Source organism: Triturus cristatus, chromosome 1_1, assembly GCF_964204655.1.
Source record: "Triturus cristatus chromosome 1_1, aTriCri1.1, whole genome shotgun sequence".
Lineage (NCBI taxonomy): Eukaryota > Metazoa > Chordata > Amphibia > Caudata > Salamandridae > Triturus > Triturus cristatus.
In genome coordinates this window covers 992483560-992495863 of record NC_140579.1, presented here as the reverse complement: position 1 = coordinate 992495863, position 12304 = coordinate 992483560, and the positions used below count along the sequence as shown (strand labels likewise).

General features: G+C 49.9%; 1 protein-coding gene across 3 annotated transcripts in view; it reads left to right on the top strand.

The window, feature by feature from the left end:
* LOC146871423 (sodium channel protein type 4 subunit alpha-like) overlaps positions 1-12304 on the top strand; it is a 1828482-nt gene that overhangs the window by 876243 nt on the left and 939935 nt on the right. For all 3 annotated transcript variants that reach the window (XM_085651070.1, XM_085651071.1, XM_085651069.1), the window contains one exon: positions 3653-3865. In XM_085651070.1, coding sequence (XP_085507196.1) covers positions 3653-3865 — 213 coding nt within the window. The remainder of the gene's footprint in view (positions 1-3652; positions 3866-12304) is intronic.

The following is a 12304-nucleotide window of genomic DNA, read 5'->3' as shown; positions in this document are numbered from 1 at the left end:
CGAAAGGTGCAGAGCGGACCGCCCAGCTGGTGCAGCTCGAGGCTCACGCAGCACAGCTGGAAGAGGCCCAGGCTGGCTCCGACAGCGCGGTGTCTGCTCGGCAACTTGCACTGATCCGAGATGAGATTCGTCAGATCTCACTGGACTCAGCTCAAATGCTTTGGCGGTCTTCCGTGGCACGCGTATACGGGTGGGGCGATAAAAACGGTAAATTGTTCCATAATTTGGTGTCCTGCCCCAAAACTAACCGCATCATCCCCGAGATCTGTGATGTGGCCGGTCGTCGTCACGCCACCTCTCGGGCGATCGCCCAAACCTTCGCAGACTATTACGCTGCTCTTTATGCGGCCCAACCCCCCGTCGCCTCTCTCGCTGCCCTGTTGTCCGAGACCGGGACTCAGTTGCCCTGGCGGTCGCAGAGACGTTAGATCTTCCCTTCACTCCGGAGGAGATACAAGGGGCTATTTCACTTTTACATCCAGGCAAGACGCCAGGGCAGGACGGCTACCCCCAAGAATATTATGCCACCTACCGTGACACTTTGGTCCCCCCCCTATTGGACTGGTTCAACCATGTGGTGGTCATGGGGTCCTTCCCCTCCGAGATGGATGTGGCCACCATTGTGGTCCACCCGAAGACACAGCCACCCTCTCTGGCATGTGCGCATTACCGCCCCATTTCCCTCATCAGTACCGAGGTAAAAATCTTTGCCACAGCCGTCGCCCAGAGACTCCGCCGTCACTTGCATGATCTGGTCCATCCTGACCAGTGTGGCTTTATGTCGGGCTGGGGCACCAGGCACTGCATACGACGACGGCACCTCGCCCTGCCACACCGTCACCAGCTCACCCCGTATCTAGCCCTGCTTCTCATCGACTTTGAAAAAGCCTTTGATACGGTCGATTGGAGCTATCTGGGGGACATGTTGAAGGTGATGGGTTTTGGGCTCCCGTTACGGTGCCTTGTCCGGGTGCTGTAGTCAAACCCCAGGGCGAGGGTCCTGATTAATGGCGTGTTTTCGGAGACATTTTCTATTCATAGGGGCACCCGCCAGGGCTGTCCGCTTTCGCCGCTCTTATTTGCGTTAGCAATGGAGCCGCTGGCCTCCCTTATCCGTCAGGACCCCGGTATCCATGGCTGGGCTTGGGACCCCTGCCAGATCGATAAGATTGCCTTATATGCGGACGATGTCCTCCTTTTTCTGGCGGACCCCGTGAGCTCGGGCCCACGTTGCCTGGCCGCCCTTTCGGCCTTCGAAAGAGTCTCTGGGCTCCGGCTCAACCTGGCGAAATCTACATTGGTTCCTCTGCACCCCTCCCGAGACTGTTTCGACTGGCAGACGTCCATTCCCCTGCGCTGGCAGTCATATTTGGGGGTGTGGGTCGCTCTCCTTCCGGAACTTGAATGGGCCCTAAATATTACACCTCTGGTATCTAAAGCCAAGGCGGATCTCTGGAAATGGCAATCCCTTCCCCTCAACCCCCTTGGCAGAAGTGCTCTATACAAAATGATGGTCTTACCCCGTTTTTTGTATATTTTGCAGAATATAGCCCTTTACCTCCCAGGGAGTTGGTTCTGGAAGTTAGACCGTACCCTTTCCTGGTTTTTGTGGGGGGGGCAGACGGCCGCGACTCTCTTTAGCACATTGTCGCATACCTTCGTACGACGGAGGTATGGGGGTCACTAATCTCCATCTATACTACCTTGCCACGAGGCTCCTTATGATCCATGACTGGTTTACGGGCTGCTGGTCCGACCCAGCATATCGGGTGGAACTTCGGTCAATGGATTTTCCACAGCTCCAAGCCTACCTGTACGGGGTCCCCATACCGTACACCCTCCCCTCCATCACTCGAACGGTGTTCATGGCCTGGCGTGCGGCCTTACGCCACACACGCTGGGGCGGGACACTTACTAGGCAGACGCCCTTGTGGACGGGCGCTTGGCTGAAAGAAACTTCATCCCTTCAAGGCTTCAGCCACTGGGACCGCATCGGGATTTCGCTTCTCTGAGATATTTGGGTAGGGGACCACATTCGATCGTTTGCGGATCTCCAGCAGAGGTACTCACTCCACTTCTCTCAATTTTATAAATATCTACAATTAAGGCATGCCCTACGGCTGCACATTCCGTGCCCCACCTCCTTCCCGGAATTCAGCCCTCTCGAAGCCCAGGTGATGATGGGAAACCTAGGCAGAGGGGGAGTATCGCGGATTTACCGTTCCCTCGTCAACAATGGCCCCGCATCCCTAGCCTTGCTGCGCGCCCGGTGGGAGGGGTGGCTGGGTCCCCTAGAAGACGCTGATTGGAGGGATGCCCTTATGGCTCCCAAGAGCTTGACAACCTCCTCCAAGCTGAGTCTGATCCAACTCTATTACCTCCATGCGGCATACCTCACCCCAGCGCGCCTTTACAGGGCTCTTTTGCGGCCCTCTCCATCCTGCACACGTTGCAGTCAGGCCCCGGCGGATTTCTACCATATGATCTGGCAGTACCCGGTCCTGGAGCCCTTTTGGGTGGGGGTGGAACTGGAACTCACGCAGACCCTGGTATGGGAGGTTCCTCATGACCCGCTGCGCCTGATCCTGGGGGTGTTCGATGGTCTTGATGGCTCCCAGGCCGATAAGCGCTTCCTGGGCACTGCATTGGCGGTGGCGAAAAGGGATATTGCGATGCTCTGGTCCCAGGCCAAGCCACTGACTAGGCGGAAGTGGAGAAGGGGGGTGGATTGGTGCGGTACCCAAGAGGAAGCCCTTTTTGAAGCTCGGGGTTGTTCTGAGCTTTTTGATAAGGTATGGGGCAAGTGGTTCAACCTGCGGCCTTAGGGGGTGCAGCCTTTTTTTGTCATGATTGTAAGTGGGTGCATGGGTTGTTCTTTTTCTTGCGGACACTTTGCAGGGCTTTGCCCTTTTTCTTGCCAATGGGTCTCTTCAATCATGTACATGGTCTTACTGCCAGAATTGTTTTTTGGGATCTGTTATTGAAACCAATAAACTTGATTATCAACAAAAAAAACAGCAATATAACCGAGTGCTGCCCCCAGAACTGGCCAGGCAGCTGAGAGCTCCATGAGAGGTGCCTTCAACACTCACTAGCAGATCAAATGATTAAAGCTGTATTTATTTATCAAGATTAACATTTATGAACATTTTACGCATTATGCCCTTGCCTATGTGTCTTGAGGTACTGTACAAAGAAATAATGCTACACAACAAAAGCTTGTAAGCTGTGTTACTGGCTGTACTGTCCTACTACTCCTAGATTGTTTCAAAGAACACAAGTTCCCATTTTCGAGCCCCCAAGGCCATCACTTAGAGAAAACAGAATATATTTGTAGGGGAGGGGGGCAGTAAAGGATTGAAGACTCGTGTGGCAAACTATCTGCTTACATTGTACCTTGTCTAACAAAGGCATCGCAACCTACAACATATAGAATTTTTTATTGGGTTAGAGATCTTTATTCTACTGATATTGATTTTATTATGTTTCATAAATGCAGGATTTTCAGATTTATTCAGATTATTTAAAATATATAACTAAATAAACGATTAGCTTTTCATTAACGTAGAATATTGGGGCCAAGTAGTGTCTTTGTTACTAAGGATATGTTCCCTCGCTGTTGAACATAAGATAACACGTTATCTCTCTACAGACTCTGCGCGCTGCTGGCAAGACCTACATGATCTTCTTTGTTGTCATAATATTTTTGGGATCCTTCTACCTAATCAATCTGATCCTGGCTGTGGTGGCCATGGCTTATGCCGAGCAAAATGAAGCCACCATTCAAGAGGCCCTGGAGAAGGAGGAGGAGTTTCAGAAGCTGCTGGAGCAACTGAAGAAGCACCAGGGGGAGCAGCAGAAACTGGTATGTCTACGTGTGTGTGTCTAACAAGAACCAAGGCATGGAGGCGGGGGTGGCCGGGTTGTAGATGGAAATCCAAACATGGATGGGAAGAATGAGAAGAAGAGCCTGGGGGCTCATTCTGGTGGGCTAGTTCAAAGAGAAGTTCAGCTTTTGAAAAACATGCTGGTGGTACACTGAATTACAATTCAATATTTCTACAAGAAAGAAACAACTTACCTCATATCAATGTTCCTTTCAAGACAAATTTTACAACTGAGATTCATCTGCCTCTTAGGTAGGAATCAATTTCGAGAAATTGGTTATTCTTTTCACATTCAAATCACTCTGGTGTAATATTGTAAGCAAAAGAGGTGTGTGGCTAAACGCCTTGCGCCATACAACAAATATAGGATGTTCCCTTTATTTACAGGCGATGGGAATATTATCTAATTTTATTGAACCCTAAGCAGCACCCCACAATAGCGAAAATCAGATAGCTTCTGTGTTGATCTTAAAATGCCAGTATAAAAGCACTCTAGGGTCCTCGTTATGAGTGGCCTTGTAAATAGGTCTGTTAATTCCCGCCACAGAGATACCGTTGCCAGGGGTAATGGTATCTCTAGGGGTTGGAAACACTGGACTATACAGAGTCACACCCTCCTGATCCACTTAGGTCTGGAGAATCACAGCATGAATCTGATTCAACTCACCTGATTTATTCCTCATCTGGTTGGATTTTTGCTCAGGGGATTTCGGCTGTTTGAGCAGCTAGAGTCCCAGGGGTAAAGTGTGAAGGCCAGACCCGGTATTTCCGATTTACTGATAATAAGGATAGGCCCGTTAACTCCTGTAACCAGGCTCAGTGGAGATAATGGCCAACTGATAATGTGGGCATACCTTGTTTACTTCACCGGCAGCACAGATGCACAAGATAGACTTTTAGATTTGTTGTGTTCACTCATCCCTCAAAGATTGATAAAAAATAAGTACCTATCATGATGGGTTATACTTCTGATAATACTTTTTAGATTGCCTTTCGTCACTGTCCTGCTCTATAACTATACACACATTTTTAGGTCTCGCCTAGCGACGCAGCACATGCGCTGCACGCCTTGTCGAGATCTATTGTTGTCGGTTTCGGTTTGGAAGGGGGACAGGAGCTGTGCATTCGCCCGGACAGGCGATGTGCGACAGGAGCTGTGCACGCGCCCGGACAGGCTATGTGCACTTGTACATCTCCGGCCAGCTCGGGCGCAATGCTCTCCTCCACTCACGCTGCCTATGTTTGCTCACAGGCGATGTTTTTGTCAGTCGGTTTTTCCAGGAGGTGGACTTCCCATGTTACCCAGCGCAGTTTTGTTTTGTCCAACTGTAACATGGTAAAATCGCTAAATATCTTTCCCGCCTACAAATTCCCATCTGCGGCAAGCTGCGTCACGGCGGCGCTCCTGTCATGCTTGAAGCAGTCATTCGAGCTCTCGCGCCCCCGGTACTTGTCACAGGACAAAAGCCATTCCTGAGCAAATGCATTAAACATCGGCTTTAAACGCCTGCCACTATTTAACACCATTACACCTCCGAGCTCTATGCACCAAACGTCTGGCGGATTTATGACCGAACACGCAAAGTAACTGAACAATAAAACATTCACTTGTGCTTGGCCCTGCCTGCGTAAATATGACCCTGATGAAGTGTGAGTAAATTCCCAGTTAAATCAGGGCCGCTTCAGCAATCGGGGTGTGGGGCTAAGCCAAAACTCCTCCTTCTGTTCATGCAGGCTTGCTCTTTAGAGCCAGGAAGTGCACTGCTCATTTTCACGGAGAGAGCTTGCAAACTTCGTAACAGTGCAACAAACTGCAAAAAGAGGGGGGAGCAGTCAGCGAGAGAGGGGAGAAGAGAGACAGAAGGTAACCAGCCATGCAATGGAAATGACTGCAGCAGCCTCTTCTCTCAGTAAAAGTAAGTGATCCTTTATGCCAACATGCATCTTTCTAGCCTTATTTTTTTTAACACAGGGAAGTAATTGAGGTTTTTGAAATACTAATGATCCGGCCCCCCCAAAATACATCGACTATAGCCAGAGGTGCAACTAAAGCCAAATTTCGGGGGGGGGGGGGGGATGGGGTAATTCTTAAAGCAATCGCCAGACTGGAGCTGCAGGGGCTCTAAGAAGGCGTGAAAACACAACAAAGCCTCCTTAACAAGTACATGGTCTTTTAAAGACCTGTGAAGTGCTCGGGTGTGTAGGGGAGTAGGGTCTGCTTTCTAAGTTCACCCCCACTTTTTGCTTTTGCTTTACTGGTTTTCGACTTAGATGTGGCTGTGGGCCTGCTAATCAGACCCACAGCCCTGCTGTTCTCTCTCTAAATTGATACTATGTACTTTAGGTGCATAACCCATTTGGATAGGATCACCTTATTGGCCCCTGTACAGTGTACCTTAGGTACCCAGGGCATAGGTGTACCCTAGGCCTACCAGGGGCTGCAGCATGTATTATGCCACCCCTGGCCTGGCCTTCCATTATGACACAACTGGCTGATCACTCAGCTGGGGCAAGGTTGTGTAATCACTCCTTGCTTAGGTGTAGTATTCCTATACCTAACTTACATATAGACACATGTGTACCTATCAGCCACTCCTATGGCAGGCCTTAACAATCCTGGAGGCAGAGTGCTTGGTAACATGTGAGATGGTGCTCTAGCATGAGCTGAGCCTGTCTGCAGCTTTCGGAACCATGTCCTTATAGCTGTTCTATGATATAGCCTACCATATACTCTTAAAGTGCCTTATAATCTTAAACGGTTATGGTAACTATGGTTTGGCTTTATCAAAACATGTTGTGTAAGGTGTCTAACACTTTGGAATAATACCCCCATCCCATTTCTGGGGATGAGGATATTATCCCTCCCTTCTAGAGGGAGAAGACATGTTGTAACCTACTTACCCGGTTAAAGTTAACCAGAGCCCCAGCATCACAAAATGGATGCTGCTGCCACAGACACGAGTCTGACCTCCTGCTGCTGGGAGTGATCCCGGCAAGGGAGGCTTGGACAATAGGTTTCCTGCCTTGGGAGGTGCGAGCACCACCCCAGACAGGCCTTAGTGTATTGGGGCAGGGAGGGATGAAAAGAATGAGACATGCCTGGGGCACACAAGGTGTCCCGTGCATAGTCCAGTTCAAACCGGTGCTGGGGCACTCCAGCCCCAGTCCTGGCGAGAAACTGGACAAAGGGAAGGGGGTGTAACCACCCCCCTCCCAGGTCCCACCCATAAGGCGTGACCTAGCAGGTAACCCAGCCCCCCAGATTAGTATAAGAGTGTTAGCTGGGCCCCAGGAGATTAGATTATCCTGAACCTGCAACTTGAACAGAAAGTCTGGACCTTCGACATTCGACGAAAGAAGAAGACTGAAGAATCTCCCTTGTGGCCAAGGAGTGGCTACCCTGTGCAAACAGGCACCATCAAGAGACTACCCTTTGCTTTGCTGAAGTTCTACGAGGGACCGACTGCAGAGCCCGACCAGAGCCTTGACTTCCAGACTTCTCTGACCCTGATCCACATCCACAGCCGAGCTGAGATCCGTGGAGGTGACGAGAGACGTGGGACCGGCTACCTGGGAAAAGTGGCTAGTATCTTCCAGCGCAGCTTCTGAGGCACCCTCGAAGTTGTGCACCGGGGATTGAGAAGCCCCAACCCCAAGCACCATCTGCACCGAAGATCAGCCCCCCACACTCCACGAGTCCTGCGGGGGCCCTTCTGCATTTTCCTGCTTGCCGCGTCTGTCCGGTTGCTTGCCCGTTGGCTAGTGGCCTTTGTGACGACGCATCCAGAAATCTTCACCGCTGGTTTGGCTCCTCCAGACTGGCTCCCGCGTCCTTGCAAAAGAGAAGCACCCCAGACCTTCCTGGTCTGCACCAGAAGCAAGTCCTCCGTTCTTCGTGGGTTCCGCTTGCCAAGGCTTGGTGAGTCCTAGTCCAACTTCGACGTCGCCGACATCAAGAGCCTTCGTGGGACAGCTCGCCTCCTGGTCCTGGTCGTCCTCGACGTTCCCTGGTCCTCGTGGCTGCAACGACAAGCTTCACCTTCACCTGCAATCTTCACGACATCGCCTGGTTCCTTCCTGGTTCCACGTAGTCACTGGCCAGTGACCTTGACTCTGTCCCTTCTGCTTGCAGGTCTCCTTTCTTCTTGATCCCAGCCTTGGGATCCACCGGACACTCTTCACTGACTGCCTGCCAGCAACTTTCCTTCAGACATCCATAGAAGTCCACGACGAAACCCGACGCAAGTTCACACCTATGCACCCGCAGCCTGTGGGCTAGGTAACTTGGGTACTTCGGTGCTCACAAGGGTAGTGACTATCCTAGGGTCTAGTTTCCGAGTCTCGACTCTCTAGCTGCTTTAGAAGTGTCCTTAAACTGTTAATTGCTAACAACTACTATTTCTATCGACTTTTACGCATTACGCGTGAGTGTTTCCACTCTGCACCTGAATCCCGTGGGCCTCCCACTTCCTAACTGTTGCTAGTGTAGTGTAGCCCCAGCGATTCCCTAGGCCTAGGCCTATCCTATTTCCGTGACAGTGGTCCTTATACCACTTACTTAGTATATGGTTTGCGTGGCCCCTAGGGCCTAACTGTATTACTTACCTGTGTGACTTAATGTATGCTTAAATAAGACTGTGTTGTACTTACCTCTAATCTCATAAAGAGTGCTGAGGGTTTGACTAGAATAAATACACTTTATTTTATATATATATCTGTTGTGGTGTCCTTTCATTTAGTATTCAAGGGATTATATATGGTATCACAGCTGGCTTCACATGCCATTCAGAGTTTAGCCTAAGACTGCTCTTGTCCATGCTACCACTAGGATAGCTGGTCTATAAGGTTGACTTTACAACCAATCACCATAAGGGTATTTGGACTGATATAAGGTGTACACTAGAACTAGTGACATCATACATCAGGCCAACTTCTCACATTGGTGAGCAGCGGTTGGGATCTGAGCTTGCTGTTGTAATACCATTGTAATCTTGAGATACTAAATTGAAAGATCACACATATATTGTCTAGTTACATATAACATAGATTATAATACTTAAGTCCTACTGGACTTAGTGGTTGTAGGTTGAAGGGAGTAACACACCCTGACTACAACTACCAGAGAGGTTTAGTAGAAACAACTAGTGTAGGTAAGTGCACACACCACACCCTCACTAGATCATGTCTCTGGGAGGAGATCAAGTAGATGCTCTCTCAGGAGGGGCAGGTCTGAAGAAGACCCCCTCTAGATATGATACCCTAACTTTTCAGGAGATGAGACAATTGTGTACCTCCAGAAAGTTAAAACAGGGTGCAAACCCTACCCTCCTTCAGTTAGTACAGCTCCTAGAGGAGTATGATGCTTTGAGGGACTCACAGGCCAGTACCCTAGGTACAAAGGAGGGTCTACCCACAGAGGAGTCAGATGGGGCTTCAGATGAAGAGGTAGACAGCCAGAGCCAAGTAGGAAGACTTAGCCAGGCTAACCTAAGCTTACATGGGAGTTTGCATGGGGTCCCCCCATACAGACCCCCAAGTGGGCTTACACAGAGAAGCAGGAGGGACAGATCCCCTTCAAGGGAATCCATCCACTCCCATATCTCTAGCATCTCTAGTGCTTCCTCTCACAGGGGAATGACTTCCCCTGAGAGAAAGGAGCATGAAGCCAGAATGAGGGAAGCTAATCTAAGGATTCAGAGGGAAGAACTTGCCCTTGCCAAGGAGAAGCTTGCTCTGGCTAGAGAGCAAAAGTTAAGTGGGTCAGAACCCACTGGTGGCAGCAATATCCCTAAGGATAGAGACAGGCACTATGATAATAGAAACCTGAGCAAGATTGTCCCTCCCTACAAGTGTGGGGATGACATCCACAAATGGATAACTGCTTTGGAGAGAGCTTGCAAAGTACAGCAGGTACCCCAAAGTCAGTGGGCAGCTATCTTGTGGCTCTCCTTCTCTGAGAAAGGTAGAGACAAGCTCCTCACAGTTAGTGATGAGGATGCAGATAATTACACTGTCCTGAAGAGTGCTCTAATTGATGGGTTTGGCCTAACCACTGAACAATACAGGTTGTTGTTCAGGGATACCCAGAAGACACAGACTCAGGACTGGACTGACTTTGTAGATTGTGCCACTAAGGCTCTGGAAGGCTGGCTAGTTGGAAGTAAGGTTAAGGACTATACAGGATTGTATAATTTGATCATGAGAGAGCAAATCCTTAACAACTGTCAAAACCAGCTACTGCATCAACACCTGATTGATTCTGATCTGACTTCTCCCCAAGAATTGGGAAAGAAGGCAGATAGATGGGTCAGGACTAGAGTTAAGCAGAAAAACCAGAACCAGGGCGGTGATCAGAAAAAGGCAGACCAGAAGGGTAATGATCAGAAACAAAAAGACCAGAAGTCTTCACCAGGCCCCCAAAAGGCTCAGGGGGAGGGTGGTCCCAAAAAGGATAAAAAGAAAGATGGCCAAAAGAAACCATGGTGCAACTATTGTAAGTCCAACTCACATTGGTTTAGTGAGTGCACCAAAAAGGATAAGCCCCCAGCCACCATTGCCCCTAAGGCAACTGTACCCCCTAGTCCAGCTGTAAGTGGTGGTTCCCAGCAAAAGGGTGTAGTAGGGTTAACCCTGGGAACTGAGGAGGTTTCTGGCCTAGTCAGAATACCTACTCAGGCTGTTCTGATCTGTGATGGGGACTTAGCTTTGTCTTCTACTGTAGGCCCCAGTAACCTGGGCAAGTACAGACAGACTCCTTTTATCAACGGCTCAGGCCTACAGGGACCCTGGGGCTAGTGTCACAATGGTGACACCTGCCTTTGTGGACCCTGGACAGATCATACTAGGTGAGAATTACCTAGTGACCAACACTAGCAATGCCACTACCTCCCATAGTGTGGCTATTGTTAACTTCTCCTGGGGAGGGGTAACTGGCCTCAAGAAAGTTGTTGTTAGTTCAGACCTTCCTGTAGAGTGTTTACTGGGCAATGATCTTGAAACTTCAGTTTGGTCTGAAGTGGAGTATAGGACCCATGCAGAAATGCTGGGGATAGATGCACATGTCCTTGCTGTGACCAGGTCACAGGCCAAAAAGTGCACCACTGAACAAGTGCTGGATCCTGAAACTATGGACCAGTCACAACCCAAGAGAAAGAGCAGTAGGGTAAAGGCTGTGCCTTCCCCCCTGCCTCAGGTAGTGGATCAGCCCTCACAGGAGGATGATTCTGAGAGCCCTGAAGGAACTGTCCTAGAAGAACTTGAACCTGATCAGGTTGAGTTTCTTGGGACAGGGGGACCTTCAAGGGCAGATCTGAGGCAGGCTCAATTAGACTGCCCCTCTCTTGAACCCCTCAGACAGCTGGCTGCTGCTGAGGCTGCAGGGAATGCTCAAGGTACCCATAGAGTGTATTTGGATGAAGGGCTACTGTATTCAGAGGCTAGAGACCCCAAGCCTGGTGCATCCAGGAGGTTGGTCATACCACTGAAGTTCAGAGGCTTCCTTCTTACCTTGGCCCATGATATTCCCCTTGCAGGACATTTAGGCCAGAACAAGACTTGGGACAGGCTTGTCCCTCACTTTCACTGGCCCCATATGTCAGAAGATACTAAGGAGTTTTGTCGCTCCTGTGTCACCTGCCAAGCCAGTGGCAAATCAGGTGGCACCACAAAGGCCCCCCTCATACCACTACCTGTGGTGGGGGTTCCCTTTGAAAGAGTGGGCATAGATACTGTAGGACCAATGGACCCACAAACAGCATCTGGGCACAGATTCATACTGGTGATAGTGGACCATGCCACCAGGTATCCAGAAGCTATTCCCCTGAGGACCACAACAGCTCCTGTTGTGGCAAGGGCCCTGCTTGGAGTATTCTCCAGAGTGGGCTTTCCAAAGGAGGTCATTTCTGACAGAGGTGCCAACTTCATGTCAGGATACTTGACTGCAATGTGGAAGGAGTGTGGTGTGAACTACAAGTTCACCACACCCTATCACCCACAGTGCAATGGGCTTGTTGAGAGATTCAACAAGACCCTAAAGGGAATGATAAAAGGTTTACCAGACAAGCTTAGGCGAAGATGGGACATCCTTTTACCCTGCCTTCTGTTTGCTTACAGAGAGGTCCCACAAAAGGGGGTTGGCTACAGCCCTTTTGAGCTTTTGTTTGGGCATCCTGTAAGAGGACCCATATGTTTAGTAAGGGAAGGATGGGAGAGACCTCTCAGACAACCCAAACTTGATATAGTGGATTATGTACTTGGTCTCCGCTCCAGGATGGCAGAGTATATGAAGAAGGCTTCTAAAAACCTTGAGGCAAGCCAAGAACTCCAAAACGCTTGGCATGACCAAAAGGCTGTGCTGACTGTTTACCAGCCAGGGCAGAAAGTGTGGGTGTTGGAGCTAGTGGCCCCAGCAGCACTCC